The sequence below is a fragment of the Ictalurus furcatus genome, chromosome 21, assembly GCF_023375685.1.
Source record: "Ictalurus furcatus strain D&B chromosome 21, Billie_1.0, whole genome shotgun sequence".
Lineage (NCBI taxonomy): Eukaryota > Metazoa > Chordata > Actinopteri > Siluriformes > Ictaluridae > Ictalurus > Ictalurus furcatus.
Window position 1 is genome coordinate 7,625,454 of NC_071275.1, and position 23,396 is coordinate 7,648,849.

At 41.5% G+C, this 23,396-nt stretch overlaps 2 protein-coding genes across 3 annotated transcripts; both read right to left on the reverse strand.

The window, feature by feature from the left end:
* Window positions 1–428: 428 nt before the first annotated feature.
* Window positions 429–6,566, reverse strand: asb14a (ankyrin repeat and SOCS box containing 14a). The gene is made up of 9 exons (XM_053653058.1): window positions 6,306–6,566; window positions 5,354–5,406; window positions 5,143–5,274; window positions 4,840–4,998; window positions 4,000–4,245; window positions 3,490–3,661; window positions 2,542–3,085; window positions 1,446–1,599; window positions 429–1,287 (listed from the first exon to the last, which is right to left on the reverse strand). The coding sequence occupies exons 1-9, from the start codon at window positions 6,431–6,433 to the stop codon at window positions 1,124–1,126; spliced, it is 1,752 nt and encodes a 583-aa protein (XP_053509033.1). The 5' UTR covers window positions 6,434–6,566; the 3' UTR covers window positions 429–1,123.
* A 7,235-nt stretch (window positions 6,567–13,801) lies between these two features.
* Window positions 13,802–22,563, reverse strand: LOC128625352 (dynein axonemal heavy chain 12-like). 2 transcript variants are annotated; one of them, XM_053653584.1, is made up of 9 exons: window positions 22,387–22,563; window positions 21,424–21,476; window positions 21,206–21,337; window positions 20,903–21,061; window positions 17,147–17,392; window positions 16,452–16,623; window positions 15,504–16,047; window positions 14,450–14,603; window positions 13,802–14,310 (listed from the first exon to the last, which is right to left on the reverse strand). In XM_053653584.1, exons 1-9 carry the CDS (start codon window positions 22,512–22,514, stop codon window positions 14,147–14,149), a joined length of 1,752 nt encoding a protein of 583 aa, XP_053509559.1. In that variant the 5' UTR covers window positions 22,515–22,563; the 3' UTR covers window positions 13,802–14,146. The 2 variants fall into 2 exon arrangements, with proteins under 2 accessions (XP_053509559.1, XP_053509560.1); XM_053653585.1 differs by lacking the exon at window positions 17,147–17,392.
* Window positions 22,564–23,396: the final 833 nt, after the last annotated feature.

Here is a 23,396-nt window from a genome sequence, read left to right on the forward strand (position 1 = left end):
CGAAGAATATATAATCCATTTTATATTCCAGCGATATAATAGTTTAATATTATTATAAATAAATATTATTATAAACATTATTATTATTATTATTATGTAATATAATATTGTCATATATTATAGATAGATTTAATATGATTGATTACTTCTGCATGAATTGTATAACATTAATAAACCTCTAAGAGATTTTGAGGTCAGAGCTGGTGATTTAGTTGGGGTGGCATGGCTTATTTCCAGGGTGGCAGCTACCACCCCTGTGGCCACTCCCCTTGCTAAGGTCCTCTCTCTCCAAAACACTTTGTCTACAAGAAATATTCTAGCTAATGTTACCATCCATATTTAAGGTGCCAACATTAACCACGCAGAAAATTAGGATTTTCTTTATTTGTCACAAAGTCTAAATACATTTACAAATGTAGAGCCTGGCTACAAGGAAAAAGTATACATACACTCTGTATTAGAGGTCTAGTTTTTCAGATCGATCGGTTTAATCGATAACTGATTACTAGAAGTGTCGGTTATCTGCAAAAATCCACACAGGTTGTTTTTCCCGATTGCATCCATTGCTGAAGCCGCTGAGGAGAAGGGTCTGCTGTCATTATACAGTATGAGAACGGCCTCTAAAGGTGAAATTAAAACCTGACAAATTTTGTTGTGTTATTTGAAGTGTTTTTCGATTAGTTTCAGATGTCTCTATTTTTATTAGTTATTGGAGTGTTACATTTTGGTTCATATCTTTTATTTACTTTTATATTTATTAATAATTAATATATACATATGAATATTTATATATTACTTCAGTGCAGTTCAGTACAAGTACAGTACATTTTCATGTTACAGTTAGTACTGTTTCTTTTTGTAATAAAGTTTCATTAAAAAAAATTACTTAGTTACTTTACTATAGTTACTTACTTTACTTTAACTTAGTTATCAGTATTGGTAAAATCCAGTATCGGTCGACCTCTACTCTGTATATTTATCTTCTTAATCCAAATGCCATGTAACATTTGAATGTGTTCATTAATGCCAATCTATACACTTATCTACATATTCACTATTCACACACATATTCACACAATCATTTGTAGGAACAAAGAACAGTTCTGCGTGATTTTAACTGTTCCTAGCAACTCTGGCTATAAAGATCATACTCTTTGTATAAGATGTATTCCTTCAGGCGGTTCGGCAGAGGCAGGAAGCTCATGAAGACTGGAGCTCTGAGACGCAGCCGTCCCAAACATCTCCTGATCCTTAGTCGACACAGGTGCTGCAAGCAGCGCACGTTCTCTGGAGGATTCAGGACAGGAAGTGTAATCTATTAGTAATTGGATGGTGACCTGCCTACCCATATTCCAGTGAAACTCTACTGTGTGCAGAAAGTAACAGAAGAAGTTATAAAGGAAGCCTACAGCTATAAATCTATACCACACCACACATATGTTCACCTTGAATTTTGCAGATTTCTGGCCATTGTTTTTGCTCCATCAGAGTTGCCTTAATTTTGCAGCAAAACCTGACATGGTCAACATAATCTAGCATGATACGCACCACGCTTCCAGAGAGGTGCTTCAGCCAGTCAACACATATCACCTCACAGAACTGCAGGAAGGAAGAACGTCACAGATGTAAAAAATGACAACAGGTAATAAAAAAGTATTTAGAAGGTAATGGTTCAGTGAAACATCTAACTTAGAGACTTTTCCATGCCAAATGTTGTGGATCAGCCATTTGTTCTGGATCAGCCATGCTTGCTGTCTGACATTTGCTTCTTTCGTTTGGGACTGGAGTTGAAGCTAACAAGCAATGATAGTCTGTCTCACCCATTTTTAAATGAATATATGCCTGAATATTGATATATTTGCTTCAAATGGCATTGTAAAATCACATTTGCCTCGCACCTCTGGGGTTGGGGGTTGTAATCCCGCCTCCGCCATGCATGCGCAGAGCTTGCATGTTTTCCCGTGCTATGGGGGTTTCTTCCGGGTACTCGGGTTTCCTCCCCTCGTCCAAAGACAAGCATTGTAAACTGATAGGCATTTCCAAATTGTTCATAGTGTGTGAATGGGTGTGTGATTGTGCCATGTGATAGACTCACACCCTGTCTAGGGTGTCCCCTGCCTTGTGCCCCGAGTTCCCTGGGATAGGCTCCAGGCTCCCTGTGACCCTGTGCAGGAGAAGTAGTATGGAAAATGGATGGATGGATGGGGGAAAAAGTGATTACCAAGATGGCTATCCCATGTCGTTAGTCTTCAGTTACATGGTGACATTTTATTCATGTTTACAGATTAAAGTAGCTCTCATTGCATCCTCAACCACATCAACCACATCAAGTGTGTGTTATATCAGTAAAGAACTGGATATAGCTATATGGGTGAGATAGATTTCTTTTACTTGTATGCTAAGTTAGTCTCAAGCAAATGTCAGACACATACAGTATACTGGCAGATCAACTAGTGCAAAGTCATCCCTCTTCTCAGAATCATTGTTTAACCATCTGAATTGTGTAGCCTGACAATGGAATTTGTGCAAACTCCATCTCACCATGGTATCTTTGATGACAGTGCTGCTCCAGCCCTCATAATCATCAGGCACGTGAGCTCTGTCCCCATATGGACAGTCAAAGCAGCGCTGCACATCGTAGCCATAGTTAAGGAGCATCCTAAGCAGAACCTCATCCTTCAGGGCGTACTGCAGAGCTGAAGGGAAGTGCGTGGTGTTCACCCTGCAGAAGTAATTGACGTTGGCACCATACCTCAGCAGGGTATCGATCAGTTGGTAGTTTCCTAGGCGCAAGGCCACCTGCAAGCACTTCACTGGGTCCTGGTTGGGCATTGCACCAGCCTCCAGGAGCAACTTGGTGGAGCACATATCTTCATTGGTTACTGTGAAGTACAGGACGGACCTGCGCTGGTCATCATAATTGCGCCTCACCCGAGGGTGAAGCATGAAGTTGGGGTCATAGCCGGCGTTGAGGAGCATCTCTAGACACTGTGTTTGTCCACCGGCTGCTGCCGAGTGCAGGGGGCTCATGCCGCTCTCTTCCACTGCTTCCCGTGTGGTCACAGGGATCAGGAGAGCTAGAGCTCTAAGAAAAGAATGGAGAAAAATGTGATCTCAGTGACTTTGACCATGACATGGTTGTTGGTGTAAGATAGGCTTTTTCAAACCATGAAGTGAGGAGGTTATTTTAGTTCCTCTAACATATTCTCCATCTTTTGTTTAAATCTAAACTCTAATGTTCCTCATTTATATTATAGTATTTTAATATAAATGTTACAACTGGTAAAAACCAACAACCTTCTCTGGGTCAATAAGACATCCATTAATAAGTACTGAACCAAACAAGAGGGTTATTTATTAATGAATGAACAAACTATCCTTCAGTAGAAATTTACCCTTGGGGCAATGCTAAAAAGGGCCACACATGCACTGTTATTGTGAATTTGCATATTGTTGGAAATCTCAATGATAGTCAGAAATGCCTCTTACTTCACATATCCACGATGGGCCACTCTGTGGATTGGGAGGTGACCTGTGTGTTTGGGTATATTAGCATCAGCACCATACTCCAGCAGCAGAGAGATGACATCAGGGTTCCCGGATGCAGAAGCTTCATAAAGGATAGTAGCCCAATCTTGTGCTTGAGAATCCACATCAGCCCCTGTAGTCCAAATACAATTGCTTTAAATTAAATAACCAAGAAATCAGTATAACGAAGCTAATGTTTTTATACAGCACGTTTTTGTCTCCTAAAATCCATTCATCCAAACATCCATTTTTATAGCACTTATACTACACAGGGTCACAGGGGAGCCTGGAGCCTATCCCAGGGAACTTGGGGTATTAGACAGGGAATACCTCTGGATGGGGTGCCAACCAATCGCAGGGCACAATCACACACTATGGACAATTCGGAAATGCTAGTCAGCCTACAACTAAATCAATGCTAAACTGTCATTTATGGTACTGTTTAGTATTCCCACACGCACACTTCCTGACCTCGGCATAGGAGTTCCTGCACTATCTCCAGGTGGCCAGCTTGCGCTGCCAGGGCCAGAGGTGTGAGGCCATATGTGCTCCTGGGATCAGGATCAGCTCCAGACTTTAACAGCAATTTTGCAAAATCTGTCAGGCCCAAACGTGCAGCTTCATGAAGGGCTGTTCTACAGTGCGCCAACTTTTGGTTTACATTGGCCTTGAAGCAGAGAAGCAGCTTCATCATGTCATAGTGGTTGTTTTGTATAGCTGTGAGAATGTAAAGACAAGGGCTGAGAAAATTGATATGATGAAGGAAGATCTAGAGGTTACAAGTCAAGACAATTTTAATTACACAATTTTCTACTTTTCTCAAATGTAATTAATCAGCCAGAACATGTTTGGTATCTAATGATTGCACTGGAGTTATGTCCATGCCTTTAATTTTACAGTAAATGGTGTCCCTGATTACAAAAATCTTAAGAACCCCTGATTTAAAACAGTAAAGTTTTGTTATGTTTATAGACTATGATAAGTCACACTGTGTCCTAAAACACATCACAGAGCCTGTGACAACACTAGAGAACTGAATACGTGCAGATATTTACAGAAAAACATTTAGGGTGAGAAGGTACTCCATTCAAGGAAGCTACATTTGCCTTGTAGTACCAGTGCAAAAATAAGAACCAAATGTTGGATACTAAACAGGTCTTGACTATGCTAACATGGTTAAAACCAAAAGCACATGAAGATCAGGAGATAGGATGCTTTTCTCTAATATTAACTGCATTTATTTATTTGCAACTTCACCTAATGTAACAAATTAACCTGTTAAATTGACTCAAGCTGTCTCCTTTCACTGACCAATGACAAGAGGTGAGTCTTCATCATGATCCAGGCAATCTGGGCTGCTCCCGTTGTCCAAAAGGTAGCAGGCATTTTCCAAGAGACCCTTCTCTATAGCTGAAAAGAGGGCTGTCTTGCCCCGATGAGTTATTCTAGACTTTGCGTCTGTGGAAGATGCTGTGGAAAAAACGGTCATGGTATTTGTAACAGCATTTAAACTCTCACCTTACAGAGATATGTGTATCTGTAGTGTGAGTATGGTAACACTTTAAATCATATTGCCAGTTGCTCACTGGAACAAAAGATAATTTCTCCCCTGACCTTTGAAAGTGATCTCCAGGATGTACTGGTTGTTCTGCATTGCTGCCTCATGTAAGGGAATCTGGCCGGCACTGTCCTCCTCGGAGAAAGCAGACTGGTGGATTGTGAGCTTACGAAGCTCAGCTTCATCACCTGATATACAAACAACAAAGCCAAATGACTTACCCGAACATATGATTAATTCTCAAAAACACTCTCTAAATATTCTCACCTCGTTTAATGGCACTGGATATTTTATCCCTTTCTGGACTAGTTTGTATTATCCTGTGGACAAACAGACTGAATGTAAGAAAGCCTTTAAAGGAATACTTCATTGTTTTTCAACCTAATTTCTATCCATCACATCTTTGGTACATGTTCAATCACTACTGGTAAAAATTTCGGCATATTAGCTTTACTGAGGGGGAAAACAGGAAACTCCTTTACTTGAACTTGTTGAATTTCATGGAAAAAAGTTTTTAAATATGCAGCTAAACAATGCGAAACTGAGTAACAGCAATCATTACGCTCCCAAGATAATGAGTGTATTGTATACAGATAATAGATTGAAATACATCTTACCAAAGCTGTTATATGGTTTATATGGTTATATCCCATTTCAGAAAAGACAAATTATACATCCATTCATTTTCCATACTGCTTATCCTACACAGGGTTGCGGGAAGCCCCCAGGGAGCAAGGCAGGGGACACCCTGGACGGGGTGCCAACCCATCACAGGGCACTATCACAGACACATTCACACACCTACATACGCAATTTGGTAATGCCAATCAGCCTTAGGTGGATAGGGAGGGAGGCCAGGGTGCCTAGGGGGGTCCCCCGAGGCACAGGGAGGGCATGTGAGCTACATGTATGTAGGGCACAGACAGGACTTGAACCCCCAACCTTGCAGGTGCAAGGCAGATGTGCTAACCCCTAAGCCACCATGTCCCCCAAAATTATATATATTAAGAGCTTACTTTAAACTTATATCTTAAATTAAAGAATTCATGAAAGTCGTTTGTCATTTACATATTAAACAACTGCCATTAGACTTTTATTATAAGTGAGTTTCAAGTAAACTCAAAATGCGTTTTAATACACATCCATGGTAGCTCATATGTTACACATCTGAGATATGATGTTGAAACGTGCTGAATATTTCTTTAATGCAAATTTTTACCTGCATCCATCTGCAGATAAGATGTCCTTAAATTCAGTCTGATTATTGTTTGCTGGAAGACTCTGTTCTATCATATACTGAGTCGCCACATCTTCATCAAAAATCTCTCCTGACGTCTCAAAATCCATAGTGGCAGTAACTAAGAACTCCAAAACACCTTCTCCACCATCAACAGTGTGGCCCAAAGAAATCACTCTGGAAGACTGACGATGTTGCTATCCAACTTCATCCCACACGGTTCATTCTGTTCTGTAAACTTGAACTAAAATTGAACAACTGAAAATGAGCACTAAATAAATGCAATTGCATTTGCAAGGGTTTTCTGGGTATTTGTCAACATTATTGTGGTTTTAACAACACACAGCAAAACCTTAATCATGAAGTGTTTGCAAGACTGTAAACAATTATTCACCATTAGCATGCAGCTGTGTATTACAATCCTTTGACTAAATAAAATGTCACACCCCTTCATACTGTATGATGATCCCCAACAATGATGTTTACATTAGTGCTTACCTAAAGAGTTATCCTGCTGTTAAATGTTGTGCAACTCCTGAGCTGCACTCGGGGTTATTTATGTCAAGGCCCTGCTATAAATATCTGATCATGGGACAAAACAAGGCCACTCAAGTGGCCTGCCCCAGTGATTCTCTGCAATATACACTGAACGGCCATAACATTACAACCACATGGATAATACTGTGTAGGTCCCTCTTGTACCACCAAAACAACTCTGGCTCATTGAGGCATGGACTCCACAAGACCTTTGTGTAGTGAGCTCGGACTAGAGGTTGGGTGAGAATCCATTATGCAGAAGATTTTATTAAACAAATCCAAAACAGAAGGCTCAAACCTGGACAATATAACAGGCAGGGGTCAATAACAGGCAAACAATCCAACAGGCAAACAAGACAGAAAGGGTAATCCAGAAAGGTAAATCTGATAAACAGGCAGAAGATCATAACGTGAAGTAACACAAGAATAAAGAGGTTAATGCTCGGTAAGGCACGTGAACTGGCAATCCTTTGCAGTGTGCCTCTAGAAGCACCTAGCTTTTGAACCTACAGACAAGTAACTGTAGAAGGAATGGAATGAAGTCAATATTCTGGAGAGGGCTCCCTCTGGTGGTGGGTCTTACAGAATCCCCCCGTCTTTGAACACCTCCATTTCCGAGGTTTCAGGGCCAGATGCAGGGTGGACTGGTTTTAACAATGATACATGAAAGGAAGGAGAGATGTGGTAGTTAGCAGGAAGCACCAGTTTGTAAATCACAGGGCTTATTTGTCTTAGGATATGGAATGGTTCTACATATCTGAGGCTGAGCTTCCTACAGGGTAGCCGCAATTGAAGATCTCTTGAAGATAACCAGACTCTCTGGCCTGGATGGTAGTTGGGGTAGGGGTGTCTCCTATGGTCGGCTTGAATTCGTTGAGCCCGGATGGCACATTGGAACCTAACATAAGCACTGTCCCACACCCTCTCACTTCTTCTGACCCAATCGACCACTGCTGGTACTGTTGATGGTTCCCCCTGACCAAGGGAACATGGGTGGTTGGTAGTCCAGAACACATTGGAAGGGAGTGAGTCCTGTGGTGGAGTGAGTGAGGGAATTCTAGGCATACTTGGCCCATGGAAGAAAGCCACTCCATTTTTCCTGTTCATGGCTGCAGTACGATCTGAGATAGTGACCTATCTCCTGATTGAGTCTCTCCACCTGCCCATTAGCCTGTGGGTGGTAGCCTGAGGTGAGACTGGCGTAAATGTCTAGCTGTTTGCAGAATGCCTGCCATACTTGTGAGGTAAACTGGGGACCCCGGTCCGATACAGTGTCTTCTGGTATTCCGTAAAATTCTGAAAATGTGAGATGTTTAAGGGGAACCAGACGACATGACTTTGAAAATTTGTATATAATAACCAAACCAGTAACCAGAAACCGTTACAAACCATGACAAAATCCTCAGATAGGTGTGAACAGGGTCTCAGAGGAATGGGGAGTGTTTCAAGTAGTCCAGTGGGGAATTCTCTGGGGGTCTTTGACTGTGCATAGATGGAGCAAGACTTGACAAAGTTAGTAAAATCTTGAGCCACCAGAATGAATTATGTACTAGCAGTTGGGTGGGTTGGATACCTGGATGTCCGGTGCTGAGAGTCATATGAGCCCACTAGGTAATGTGTTGTTGGAGCATACACGGTACATATTGTTTGGCAGGAGACCATGCTGATGGGTTTGGATCTGTTTGTTGTTCACACTGAATCTCTTCCATGATGTCCCATCGGATGGGGGCAATAATGACTGATTGTGGTAGAATTGAGGCTTGGTGACTAGGGACATGTGAAGGGTCATACCTCCTGGAGAGGGCATCTGCTTTGCTGTTTTTGCTGCTGGGGAGAGGTCTAACTGTGAGATTTTGTGAAGAATAATGACTATCGTGATTGTCTTGGGTTCAGACATTTCACATTCTCACTGCATTCTAAATACTTGTGGTCTGTTATTACCTGGAATGGGTATGCCAGCCAGTGTCTCCAGCCTTCTAATGCTGCTTTCATGGAGAGACTCCTTGTTGCACACATCATAGTTCTGCTCTGCAGTGGTTATTTTCCTGGAAAAGAAAGCATATGGATACATTCAACCCAGTGTGCTGTGATTTTGTGAGAGAACAGCACCTATTCCACAGTCAGAAGCATCCACTTCTATAATGAATGGAAGGTTAGGGTCAGAGTGTTTGAGAATAGGGGCTGTGGTAAACTTGGTCTTGAGCGTTTTGAATGCTGTTTGTGCTGAGTCAATCCATTGTAATTTTTCGGGTTTACCTTTTAGGAGGGAAGTCAACGGGGCTGCGGTGATGCTATAGTTTCTAATGAATCGTATGTAAAAGTTGGCAAAGCCTAGGCACCTTTGTAGTCCTTTGATAGTCATGGGACATGGCTATTCTGTTACTGCCTTGACCTTTGACATATCCATCTCCATCCCTTGTTAACTGATATTGTATCCTGGGAAATTTGTGCTGGTGGTGTGAAACTCACATTTCTCAGCTTTAACATACAAGTGGTTCTCTCGTAGTAGAGTCAAGAATGTCTTCATATGTTGAATGTGCTGTGCTCTGGTTGTGAGTAAATAAGGATATCATCCATGTAGGCGATGACAAACTGGTTTAGGAGGTCACTAAAGATTTAGTTTATGAATGACTGGAATACCGCTGGTGAGTTGGTTAGGCCACATGGCATGACCCAATATTCATAGCGCCCCATTGTGGTAAGAAAGCCGTTTTCCACTCATATCCTTCTCTTATTCGGATGAGTTGTATGCGCTTCTTAGGTCTAATTTGGTGAAAATTTGAGTTTCACGTAGTTGTTCCAGGACTGAAGGAACTAATGGCAGTGGATATCTATATTACACTGAATTGAGTCAGTGTAGGGTCTGAGGCCGCTATCCTTTTTTTACACAAAGAAGAATCTTGCTGCAGCATGGGACATGGAAGGGCGTATGAAAGCTGAAGCTAATGCCTTCTTGACAAAATTTTCCATAGCCTGAGTCTTAGGAAGTGATAGTGATAGTGGGTACCTTGCATTTTGGAAGAGCTGCACTGGGTAGGAGTTTAATGGAGCAATCCAAAGGCCAGTGAGGGAGAAGTTGGGATGCTTTGACTTTGTTAAAAACCTCAGCAAACTCTGCATATTCCTCTGGAATCTTTGTTTGAACTTCAACATTGGGGCTTTCTATAGCTGCGTTTACATGGACAACAATAATCCACTCTTAATCCGATTAAGACCATACTCTAATTAAGAAACTACCATGTAAACAGCAATTTTTACTTACCTTAATCTAATTAAGGTCATAATGGAAGTAAGCAATAATCTAATTAAGACAGGTGGAGTACTCCTGTTTTAGTCGCATTATGGACGTGTAGTAGTGACATGTAAACACCTTAATCACATTATGAACGTCGTGTGGGAGTTTTCACCGCATTTTGCAACAGGACACGATCACACATGGCAGTTTTACGTTTTACGGCGAACAAGAGAGTTCGGCTGTGTCCCAAATCGCATACTTTCCTACTATAGGCCTGTAGTGGGGAAAAATACATGTATCTCTGCCACTATATAGACGGTAACTACGCGATTTGGGACACACCCACCACTTCAAGCAGTTGTCTATTAGCACGTATAGCATGAGAAATAATTAACTGCACTTAAAGCGTTCGTAAAAAAAAATAAAATAAAAACACCCAAAACTGTATAACGAAGATGAACTGTATGTTGATACGTGAAATTCTGGAGGGACGTTGGACGGCGTGGCGCAGTGACGTAATGACGTGGGCTGTTAATCTAATTATGTTCTAAAACATGTAAAACGGGAACATGACAGGAGTATTCTAAAAGTGACTCATGTAAACACCTTAATCACATTATTATCTTATTCAGATTAAGGTCAATAATTAGATTACTACTGTCCATGTAAACGTAGTCTATGTTGGTGTAGAGACATGGCAGAGTGACCTCAGACTGAAAGCAGTTTTGCTGACAAAAACCTGACCATTTGAGTTCACCTTGTGCCCAGGAGATGTTGGGATCATGTACAGTTAACCATGGGCGGCCCAGAATGATTTAGTTCCTTGGGGAGGATATTACATATAATGAAATCATCTCAGTGTGGAATAGACCAGTTCATATAGTTAGAGGTATGGTTTGTTGTGTGATGCGTGTTCCTATGGGTTCATTGTCGACGGTTGTTATGTTGATGGATGGTGTGCATGATATTCAGTGATGAGTTCATGATGGATTAGATTTACAGCTGCCCCAGAATCCACTAATGCTGAAACATAGTTAGAACTTCCGTTAAAATCAATTGTTAGTGGTAGTTTCAAACTTTGCCTGAAACCCTCTCACTCAGTACTTTGCTGGAGGTCTTGGTTTTAGTAGGGCATGCAGCACATAGGCGACCTGATTGTCTGCAGTAGAAACACAGCCCACATGCCCCAACGTCAGTGGCATTCCTCTGATGACACCCTGATATATTCAATTTGCATGGGTTCTGGTGATTCTTGAGTTGATTGAATGACTGATGCGATCAGTGGTGAAGAGGCTTGAGACACTCTAGATCAAGGATTATTTCTAATGAAATTATCCATCATATCTGCCAAGTTGATATATTGAGATAGGCTAGTAGTGTCATCTTGGTATGCAAGTTTCACTTGTAAGTTGTGATTAAGCCCCTCACGGAAGACCGACTTCAAAGCAATATCATGTCCCAGACAGCTGATGCCCAATCCAGTGCTTTCCCAGTGAGTAGAGTCATCATAAACAAACACTTAGTCGTTTCCTGTCAGAAAACCTCAGGCTGATTAGAGAAATATATCTGACATTGGTGCAAAAACCCCTTGCATTTATCCGCTGAACCATCAAACTTATCTGGTAAGGCAAATCGTACCGGGTCAGTTTTGGTAGGTAGAAGAGATTGAATGGAATGAGTTAGCTGTTCATTAGTGGAACAGGGATTGTGGAAAGAAAAAATCGCACCATTAAGGAATGCCTTACTAAGGGGCTCTTAGAGAACCCCTCTAGTTTGTAGGTTCTAGTAATTGGGCCGATCTACTACTTGCTGTCCTATGCAAACTCCTCATGACTCCTAATCAGGAAATTAAATTGTCTCCTTTTGAGATCATTATGGGCAGACTATTTCCCACTCCATGAATTAAGGGTAACCCAGGTGACGTGATCACCGGCAAATACACTCAAGCTCTCACTGAAAAATTTAACAGTTTATATGATGATGTTTCTGTTACTCTCCATCTGCCCACAGAACAGCCTACTCACTCTTTCCTCCAGGTGACACAGTTCTCGCCAAGACCCTGAAACCATGAAAAGTTGGTGAAGCAGCCTATGGACTACCAACTTGTATGATAGCTGTCATACGCACCGCAGTTCTCACGGATTCACAACCCCAGTGGATTCACGCTAGCCGCCTCAAGCGCTGTCCAGCTGTGATAAGAGACAATACTGCTATCAAGCAGCCCTTAGGGGGCCTCATCACATCTCACCTTAATGCATCCTCAACAGATGAGAAAGGGGAGCATTCACAATCAAGCTGCCCTGAGGGGGGCTCTTCTCATCCCATTTAACACATACACATATAGCTCTGTTTTGTATTAGAAATACACACACAAATTTGATCTGTTCTGCTCTGTAGAGTGTCCACAGAGATCATGCGCAGGTCACTTTAAGACCTAAGAGGGCAATGATAAGTTTTATGTCATGATCTCTGTGTCTCAATTCTGAAGGTCTCTAGTCTGTGTCATGATGTCTTGGTGCAAGAAAAGGAAGTATGTCCTTCAATAAAGTTTGTTTTCCCGTTTCCCTGGCTCCTATCCTCTTATCTCTTGTGTATATAGGCTATGCTTTTTGAGCATTAAACTAAGAAGCTTTGCATTGAATTATATATTTGCGAGAACTTCTTCCCGAACTCGGACCACAGGAAATTAGCCACAGTAGGGTCCAAATTGTGGTTCTGACTGGTATCGGACAAGAACTTAATATGTGGCATGGGTTATATCCAGGGTGGCAGCTAGCATCCCTGTGGCCACTCACTTGCTAAGGTCCTCTCTCACCAAAACACTTTGTCTACAAGAAATATACTAGCTAATGTTACCATCCATATTCAAGGTGACAACATTAACCACGCAGAAAATTAGGATTTTCTTTATTTGTTGCAAAGTCACAAATTGAGATAAATACATTTACAAATGTAAAGCCTGGCTACAAGGAAAAAGTATACATACACTCTGTATTAGAGGTCGACCGATTGATCGTTTTCGCAGATCGATCAGTTTTGCCGATTAATCTGCACCGATAACCGATTACTGGAAGTGTTGGTTATCGGCAAAAACCCACACAGATTGTTTTCCCTGGTTGCATCCATTGTGGGAGCGGCTGAAAAGGGTCTCGCTGTCATTATACAATATGAGAGCGACCTCCAGAGGTGAAATAAAACTATCATTGACAATTTTTGTTGTGTTATTTGAAGCGCTTTTTGATTCATTTCAGATGTCTCTATTTTTATTAGTTATTGGAGTGTTACATTCATTTACCTTTAGATTTATTAATAATTTATATATATATATATATATATATATATATATATATATATATATATATATATATATATATATATATATATATATACACACACACACACACACACACACACACATATATATATATATATATATATATATATAACATCTTAGGGAGTTTTTCCTTGCCACCGTCACCACCGGCTTGCTCAATTGGGATAAACTCACACATTTAAAATATGTATCCCGTGTTTATATGTTTCTGTAAAGCTGCTTTGAGACAATGTCCATTGTAAAAAGCGGTATAGAAGTAAAATTAAATATATATATATATATATATATATATATATATATATATATATATATATATATTCAGTAATAAATAAAAACTTCAGTAATGAAAGTACAGTACATTTTCATGGTACAGTCAGTACTGTTTCTTTTTGTAATAAACACATAATAACATTTTTTACTTAGTTACTTTACTTTAGTTACTTACTTTACTTTAAATTAGTTATTGGTATTGGTAAAATCCAGTATCGGTCGACCTCTACTCTGTATATTTATCTTCTTAATACAAAACGCATGTAACATGATTAATTTAGACAGCATCTTAACAAACAAAATTACAGCTTCATTTGAATGTGTTCATTAATGCCAATCTATACACTGATCTACATATTCACAATTATTTAGGTGCTAAAAGTAGCCCAGCTGTTCACACAAACATTTGTAGGAATAAAGAACAGTTCTGCGTGATTTTAACTGTTCCTAGCAACTCTGGCTATAAAGATCATACTCTTTGTATAAGATGTATTCCTTCAGGTAGTTCGGCAGAGGCAGGAAGCTCATGAAGACTGGAGCTCTGAGACGCAGCCGTCCCAAACATCTCCTGATCCTTAGTCGGCACAGGTGCTGCAAGCAGCGCACGTTCTCTGGAGGATTCAGGACAGGAAGTGTAATCTATTAGTAATTGGATGGTGACCTGCCTACCCATATTCCAGTGAAATTTAGTTATTAAGGAAAGTTATAAAGGAAGCCTATAAATCTATACCACACCACACATATGTTCACCTTGAATTTTGCAGATTTCTGGCCACTGTTTTTGCTCCATCAGAATTGCCTTAATTTTGCAGCAAAACCTGACATGGTCAACATAATCTAGCATGATACGGACCAAGCTTCCAGAGAGGTGCTTCAGAAAGTCAACACATATCACCTCACAGAACTGCAGGAAGGAAGAACGTCACAGATGTAAAAAATGACAACAGGTAATAAAAAAGTATTTAGAAGGTAATGATTCAGTGAAGCATCTAATTTAGAGACTTTTCCATGCCAAATGTTGTGGATCAGCCATTTGTTCTGGATCAGCCATGCTTGCTGTCTGACATTTGCTTCTTTCGTTTGGGACTGGAGTTGAAGCTAACAAGCAATGATAGTCTGTCTCACCCATTTTTAAATGAATACATGCCTGAATATTGATATATTTGCTTCAAATGGCATCGTGCAATCACGTTTGCCTCACACCTCTGGGGTTGGTGGTTGTAATCCCACCTCTGCCCTGCGTGTGCGGAGCTTGCATGTTCTCCCCGTGCTTTGGGGGTTTCCTCCGGGTACTCGGGTTTCCTCCCCTAGTCCAAAGACAAGCATTGTAGACTGATTGACATTGTGCCATGCGATAGATTCGCACCCTGTAAAGGGGGTACCCTGCCTTGTGCCCTGAGTTCCCTGGGATAGGCTCCAGGCTCCCTGTGACCCTGTGCAGGAGAAGCGGTATGGAAAATGGATGGATGGATGGGGGAAAAGTGATTATATTTTTCCAAGATCTCTGTCCCATGTTAGTCTTCAGTTACATGGTGACATTTTATTCATGTTTATATATAAAAGTAGCTCCCACTGAGTCCTCAACCACATCAAGTCTGTGTGATATCATTAAAGAACTGGATGTAGATATTTGGGTGAGATAGATTTCTTTTACTTGTATGCTAAGTTAGTCTCAAGCAAATGTCAGACACATACAGTATACTGGCAGATCAACTAGTGCAAAGTCATCCCTCTTCTCAGAATCATTGTTTAACCATCTGAATTGTGTAGCCTCATAATGGAATTTGTGCAAACCCCATCTCACCATAGTATCTTTGATAACAGTACTGCTCCAGCCCTTATAATCATCAGGCACGTGAGCGCTGTCCCCATATGGACAGTCAAAGCAGCGCTGCACATCGTAGCCATAGTTAAGGAGCATCCTAAGCAGAACCTCATCCTTCAGGGCGTACTGCAGAGCTGAAGGGAAGTGCGTGGTGTTCACCCTGGAGAAGTAATTGACGTTGGCACCATACCTCAGCAGGGTATCGATCAGTTGGTAGTTTCCTAGGCGCAAGGCCACCTGCAAGCACTTTACTGGGTCCTGGTTGGGCATTGCACCAGCCTCCAGGAGCAACTTGGTGGAGCACATATCTTCATTGGTTACTGTGAAGTACAGGACGGACTTGCGCTGGTCGTCATAATTGCGCCTCACCCGAGGGTGAAGCATGAAGTTGGGGTCATAGCCGGCATTGAGGAGCATCTTGAGACACTGTATTTGTCCACCAGCTGCTGCCGAGTGCAGGGGGCTCATGCCGCTCTCTTCCACTGCTTCCCGTGTGGTCACAGGGATCAGGAGAGCTAGAGCTCTAAGAAAAGAATGGAGAAAAATGTGATCTCAGTGACTTTGACCATGACATGATTGTTGGTGTAAGACAGGCTTTTTCAAACCATAAAATGAGGAGGTTATTTTAGCTCCTCTAACACATTCTCCATCTTTTGTTTAAATCTAAAATCTAATGTTCTTCATTTATATTATAGTATTTTAATATAAATGTTACAACTGGTAAAAACCAACAACCCTCTCTGCATCAATAAGACATCCATTAATAAGTACTGAACCAAACAAGAGGGTTATTTATTAATGAATGAACAAAGTATCCTGCAGTAGAAATTTACCCTTGTGGCAATGCTAAAAAGGGCCACACATGCACTGTTATTGTGAATTTGCATATTGTTGGAAATCTCAATGGTAGTCAGAAATGCCTCTTACTTCACATATCCGTGATGGGCCACTCTGTGGATCGGGAGGTGGCCTGAGTGTTTGGGTATATTAGCATCAGCACCATACTCCAGCAGCAGAGAGATGACATCAGGGTTCCCGGATGCAGAAGCTTCATAAAGGATAGTAGCACTGTCTTGATCCTGAGAATCCACATAAGCCCCTGTAGTCCAAATACAATTGCTTTAAAGTAAATAACCAAGAAATCAGTATTAAAAAAAAGCTAATGTTTTTATACAGCACGTTTTTGTCTCCTAAAATCCATTCATCCAAACATCCATTTTCTATCACGCTTATCCTACACAGGGGCACAGCGGAGCCTGGCGTCTATCCCAGGGAACTTGGGGTATTAGACAGGGGATACCTCTGAATGGGGTGCCGACCAATCACAGGGCACAACTCGGAAATGCCAGTCAACCTACGACACATGTCTTTGGGCTTGGGGAGGAACCCGAATTACCCGAAGGAAACCCCTGAACCATCGGGAGAACATGCAAGCTCCGCACACACAGTGCAGAGGTGGGAATCATCAGTTGGTGTTTTAAAAAAAAACAACACAAAAAACTACTGTAATAGGAATGAAATGATATTGCCCAAGTAATCCTGTCTCGAGTGCCTCAAACTAAATCAATGCTAAACTGTCATTTATGTTAGTGCTTAGTATTCCCACACACACACTTCCTGACCTCGGCATAGGAGTTCCTGCACTATCTCCAGGTGGCCAGCTTGCGCTGCCAGGGCCAGAGGCGTGAGGCCGTCTGTGCTCCTGGGATCAGGATCAGCTCCAGACTTTAGCAGCAACTTTGCAAAATCTGTCAGGCCCAAATGAGCAGCTTCATGAATGGCCGTTCTACAGTGCGCCAACTTTTGGTTTACGTTGGCCTTGAAGCAGAGAAGGAGCTTCATCATGTCATAGTGGTTGTTTCGTATAGCTGTGAGAACGTAAAGACACGGGCTTAAAAAATCGATTTGATAAAGGGATATATCTAGTAGTCAGTGGCGGCTGGTGACAACAGTTTTGGGGAGGGCATAAACAAACTAAATAACACAACCATTAGTAATGCGGGACTGAATCTAATTGTTAAATAGTCATTTAACAGGTGATAAAACAATGTATCATCATTACTTAGCTATTAAACTGTTAAAGTATGCAGTAAGATACCACGAATCAGTGAATTTGAGTTTAACGTGGGTTTATTATTAGTAATAAACTAATCAAATTAATCACTCAAAAAACTGTTTAAACCTTTAAGATAACAATTTATTTGGATATTGCTAAACAAGTCATGTTTAACCAACATTTAATACTTAAAAAGAGCTGATGCACTGTCTTCCATGATTTTTTTCTGAGCTCGTCCACACCAGTCCCGTTGCATTATGGAAATTTTTGACTCACGTAGTGTCCATTGGTTGCATACTGCAAAATTTCGCCGGAAACAGTACACCATCCGGGTATTTCTTGCCTACTGTTTCCGGACTACTGAGAATTCACACATACTACCCCCCTGGAGTACTGCTTTTCACCTACTGCGTATTAGGGTAGTACGCAATTTCAGATGCACCCTAAGGACCTACATACACAGTCATTTGGCCGGCACCCTGCACACAGATAAACAAAGTACACTGCTGAATTTTTGATTTTTTAATAAGTGCTAACATGACTACCAAGCGAATAGTACGACTAAGTCATTTTATTTCAGAATTATTTAGCAATATATATTTAACTTGTTAAATATATATATATATATATATATATATATATATATATATATATATATATATATATATATATATACACATCTCAACATGTTTATGTAGCCTTTTTCTCTGGATAACATGAATGGGGCTGCACCCCCTATTGACCAGCCGCCACTGCTAGTGGTTACAAGTCAAGACAATTGTAATTACACAATTTTCTACGTTATTCAAATGTATTTGATCAGTCAGAAAATGTTTGGTGTCTAATGATTGCACTGGAGCTATGTCCATGCATTTAATTTTACAGTAAAAGGTGTCCCTGATTACAAAAACTTAAGAAAACTTAAGAACTTGAGTTATAGTTTTAGTTTTGTAGTAAGTTTTGTTATGTTTATAGACTATGATAAGTCACACTGTGTCCTAAACCACATCACAGAGCCTGGGACAACACTAGAGAACTGAATGCTGTCACGTTTTCCACATAATGAATGTTAGGACGAATGCAAATGCAGATAAGAGTTTAATGAGAGAGAGACAGGCAGACACATCCAAAACACGAGACAATAGCGAGGTCAATAAACAGGCAAAGGGTCAGGCAATTGGCAAACATGCATAAACAGGGCAAGGCTAGAATTGAGAACGAGAAACGAGATTAATATCAGAAACCATGAAATAAAACAAGGAACAGGGTATAATAGCTTGGTACAGTGGTAACACTAGTACTTCACAAAGACCTTGTTAGAAGACTCGGGAGTGAGCAGAACTTGGGATGGCCGTCTCTTCGACCTGGGACAGGAACTTGGTGTGAGCCGAGCTTGGGTTGGCTGTCTCTTCGACCTGGGACAGGAACTTGGCGTGACCAGAGAATGGGTTGGCCGTCTCTTCGACCGGGGACAGGAACTGGGTGTGAGCAGAGCTTGGGTTGGCCGTCTCTTCGACCTGGGACAGGAACTGGTGTGAGCAGAGCTTGGGTTGGCCATCTCTTCGACCTGGGACAGGAACTGGGCGTGACCAGAGCTTGGGTTGGCCATCTCTTCAACCTCGGACAGGTACTTGGCTTGAGACGCCATCTCTTTGACCTCGGAATGCAACTTGGCTTGAGAGGCCATCTCTTTGACCTCGGACAGAAACTTGGCTTGAGAGGACATCTCTTCCACCTCGGAACGGAACTTGGCTTGAGAGGCTGTCTCTTCAACCTCAGACAGGAACTTGGCTTGAGAGGTTGTCTCTTCGACCTTTAACAGGAACTTGGCTTGAGAGGTCGTCTCTTCGACCTTTAACAGGAACTTGGCTTGAGAGAACGTCTTGTCCACCTTGGACGTGAATGTGGCATGGGAGGTTGACTTGAACTTGACTTAATGCTGGAGCTCTGGGGAGGAGGTCGCCACGTTGACCTCCGACTAGGGCTCTGGAGATGAGGTCGCCACGTTGACCTCCAACTGGAGCTCGGCAGGTGAAACCACCTCGTGGGTCTCAGGTTGGAGCTCTAGTAAGGAGGTCGCCACGTTGACCTCAGACTGGAGTTCTGGGAATGAGACTGCCTTGTGGGTCTCATGCTGGAGCTCTGTAGAGGAGACCACCTCGTGGGTCTCATGTTGGAGTTCTGCAGGTGAGACTACCTCATGGGTCTCAGGTTGGAGTTCTGGAGATGAAGTCGGCATGTTGACCTCCGTCAGGAGCTCAGCAGGTGAGACCACCTCATGGGTCTCAGGTTGTAGCTCTGGGAATGAGGTCACCACGTTGACCTCTGGCTGGAGCTCGGCAGGTGAGACCACCTCATGGGTCTCAGGTTGGAGCTCTGCTTTTCCTTTCTTGCGGCGCCATTGGCGGGCAAGCCATCTGCCCTTGAAACATTCCTGAGAGCAGTAAGATGTTCTGGATCCCCCCAGATTATCACAGTTTAGACATTGTAGCTGCCTCAGGTAGTCATACAATCCATGTACTCCGGCGTGACACTCTCCTTGCTCTCCTGCTGCTTCCATGTTGAGGCGAAATATTCTGTCACATTTTCTTCATAAAGAAGGTTAGGACAAATACAAATGCAAATAAGAGTTTAATGAGAGAGAGACAGGCAGACACATCCAAAACACGAGTCAATAGTGAGGTCAAGAAACAGGCAAAGGGTCAGGCGATTGGCAAACAGGCATAAACAGGGCAAGGCTAGAATCGAGAATGAGAAACGAGAATAAGATCAAAAACCATGAAACAAAATAAGGAACAGGGTGTAATCGCTTGGTACTAACACTAGTACTTTGCAAAGACACTGTTAGAATTAGACATAATTAGACATAGAATTAGACGTTGTCTCTTTATACTGTGGAGTGAGTGTGTGAAATTGGATGCAGGTGTGCGTGATTAGAATGAATGAGTGTTCTGGGAATTGCAGTCCATGGTGGCCATGTTTGAAGGCTGCAGTGCAGGATGGGAAATGTAGTCACTGGTTTGCTGTGATATGACAAATGCGTGCAGATATTTACAGAAAAACATTTAGGGTGAGAAGGAACTCCATTCTAGGAAGCTACATTCGCCTTGTAGTACCAGTGCAAAAATAAGAACCAAATGTTGGATACTAAACAGGTCTTGACTATGCTAACATAGCTAAAACCAAAAGCACATGAAGATCAGGCAATAGGATGCTTTTCTCTAATATCAACTGGCATTTATTTATTTGCAAATATAAGAAACCTATAATTAAGACTATAATTAACCTGTTACATTGATTCAAGATGCCTCCTTTCACTGACCAATGAAAAGAGGTGAGTCTTCATCATGATCCAGGCAATCTGGGCTGCTCCCGTTGTCCAAAAGGTAGCAGGCATTTTCCAAGAGACCCTTCTCTATAGCTGAAAAGAGGGCTGTCTTGCCCCGATGAGTTATTCTAGACTTTGCGTCTGTGGAAGATGCTGTGGAAAAAACGGTCATGGTATCTGTAACAGCATTTAAACTCTCACCTTACAGAGATATGTGTATCTGTAGTGTGAGTATGGTAACACTTTACATCATATTGCCAGTTGCTCACTGGAACAACAGATAATTTCTCCCCTGACCTTTGAAAGTGATCTCCAGGATGTACTGGTTGTTCTGCATTGCTGCCTCATGTAAGGGAATCTGGCCGGCACTGTCCTCCTCAGAGAAAGCAGACTGGTGGATTGTGAGCTTACGAAGCTCAGCTTCATCACCTGATATACAAACAACAAAGCCAAATGACTTACCCGAACATACAGTACATGATTAATTCTCAAAAACACTCTCTAAATATTCTCACCTCGTTTAATGGCACTGGATATTTTATCCCTTTCTGGACTAGTTTGTATTATCCTGTGGACAAACAGACTGAATGTAAGAAAGCCTTTAAAGGAATACTTCATTGTTTTTCAACCTAATTTCTATCCATCACATCTTTAGTACATGTTCAATCACTACTGGTAAAAATTTCGGCATGTTAGCTTTACTGAGGGGGAAAACAGGAAACTCCTTTACTTGAACTTGTTGAATTTCATGGAAAAAAGTTTTTAAATATGCAGCTAAACAATGCGAAACTGAGTAACAGCAATCATTACTCTCCCAAGATAATGAGTGTATTGTATACAGATAATAGAATGAAATACATCTTACCAAAGCTATTATATGGTTTATATGGTTATATCCCATTTCAGAAAAGACAAATTATACATCCATCCATTTTCCATACCGCTTATCCTACACAGGGTTGCGGGAAGCCCCCAGGGAGCAAGGCAGGGGACACCCTGGACGGGGTGCCAACCCATCACAGGGCACAATCACAAACACATTCACACACCTATATACGCAATTTGGAAATTGCTAATCAGCCTTAAGTGCAAAAGGGAGGAGACCGGGGTGCCCAGATGGAGCCCCCGAGGCATGGGGAGAGCATGCAAGCTCCATGTGCACAGGACGGAGACAGGATTTGAACCCCCAACCTTGAGGGTGCGAGGCAAATGTGCAAACCACTAAGTCACCATGTCCCCCAAAATTATCCATATTAAGAGCTTAATTTAAACTAATATCTTTAATTAAAGAATTCATGAAAGTCATTTGTGATTTTTAAACTAAACAACTGCCCTTAGACTTTTATTATAAGAGAGTTTCAAGTAAACTCAAAATGCATTTTAATTCCCATCCATGGTAACCGCTCATATGTTACAGATCTGAGATGTATAATATTTGATAATATTGATGATAATATTTCTCTAATGCAAAATTTTACCTGCATCCATCTGCAGATAAGATGTCCTTAAATTCAGTCTGATTATTGTTTCCTGGAAGACTCTGTTCTATCATGTACTGAGTCGCCACATCTTCATCAAAAATCTCTCCCCACATCTCAAAGTCCATAGTGGCAGTAACTGAGAACTCCAAAACACCTTCTCCACCATCAACAGTGTGCTCCAAATAAATCACTCTGGAAGACTGACGATGTTGCTATCCAACTTCATCCCACGCAGTTCATTCTGGTCTGTAAACTTGAACTAAAAGTGAACAACTGAAAATGAGCACTAAATGAATGCAATTGCATTTGTAAGGGTTTTCTTCTGCCAATTTGTCAACATTATTGTGGATATCATGGGCATAGGAGCCATTATACATGGGTCCCCCACCCCCACACATTTCAAAATCTAGGTTTTGTCCCCTCCACTTTTTCCTAATCTCAAATTTTTTTTCACATTGCCTGCCTGTCTATAAGGATTTATGAGATGGACAGTCTACAAATGAATCCATTCCACAACTTTTAGAAACATCATACAATAAAAAAAAACAACTTTTGCTATAATAAGCGCAGGGATCAGAATCTAGTAGCTACAAGTGTGGGTTGCTGTAGGTTGATTGGTCTCTCTGATTGTGCACCCTTGTCTTTACAATCGCCCCTCCCCAGTCTGAGTATTCTCAATCTTCTGTAACTGCAAATACCCTCTTACAACCACACAATTAGTACATCCTGTTCCTAAAAGTCATTAGAAATTAACATTTAAGTGCTTTATTTAAAATATATATTTTTGAGGGAGCATGCCCCGAACCCTCCTAGCATTTCAGCATCCCCCCCAGGTTCAAAATCGCTCCTACGCCCCTGGTGGTTATAAACAACACACAGCAAAACCTTAATCATGACGTGTTTGCAAGACTGTAAGCAATTATCCACCATTAGCATGCAGCTGTGTAGTACAATTATTTGAATAGTTAAAATGTCACACCCCCTTCATACTGTATGATGATCCCCAA

What these genes read in the sequence shown, in the direction of transcription:
- asb14a (XM_053653058.1), bottom strand. Translation starts at nt 6,433, where the DNA reads ATGGATTTTGAGACGTCAGGAGAGATTTTTGATGAAGATGTGGCGACT. An exon ending in GCAGGAACTCCTATGCCGAG is followed by an intron (nt 3,662 to 3,999) that starts GTCAGGAAGTGT and finishes TTTGGACTACAG; the next exon opens with GGGCTGATGTGGATTCTCAA. An exon ending in CTGTCATCAAAGATACCATG is followed by an intron (nt 1,600 to 2,541) that starts GTGAGATGGAGT and finishes TCCTTCCTGCAG; the next exon opens with TTCTGTGAGGTGATATGTGT.
- LOC128625352 (XM_053653584.1), bottom strand. Translation starts at nt 22,514, where the DNA reads ATGGACTTTGAGATGTGGGGAGAGATTTTTGATGAAGATGTGGCGACT. An exon ending in AGACTCACCTCTTTTCATTG is followed by an intron (nt 17,393 to 20,902) that starts GTCAGTGAAAGG and finishes ACGTTCTCACAG; the next exon opens with CTATACGAAACAACCACTAT. An exon ending in AGAAATCTGCAAAATTCAAG is followed by an intron (nt 14,311 to 14,449) that starts GTGAACATATGT and finishes TGAATCCTCCAG; the next exon opens with AGAACGTGCGCTGCTTGCAG.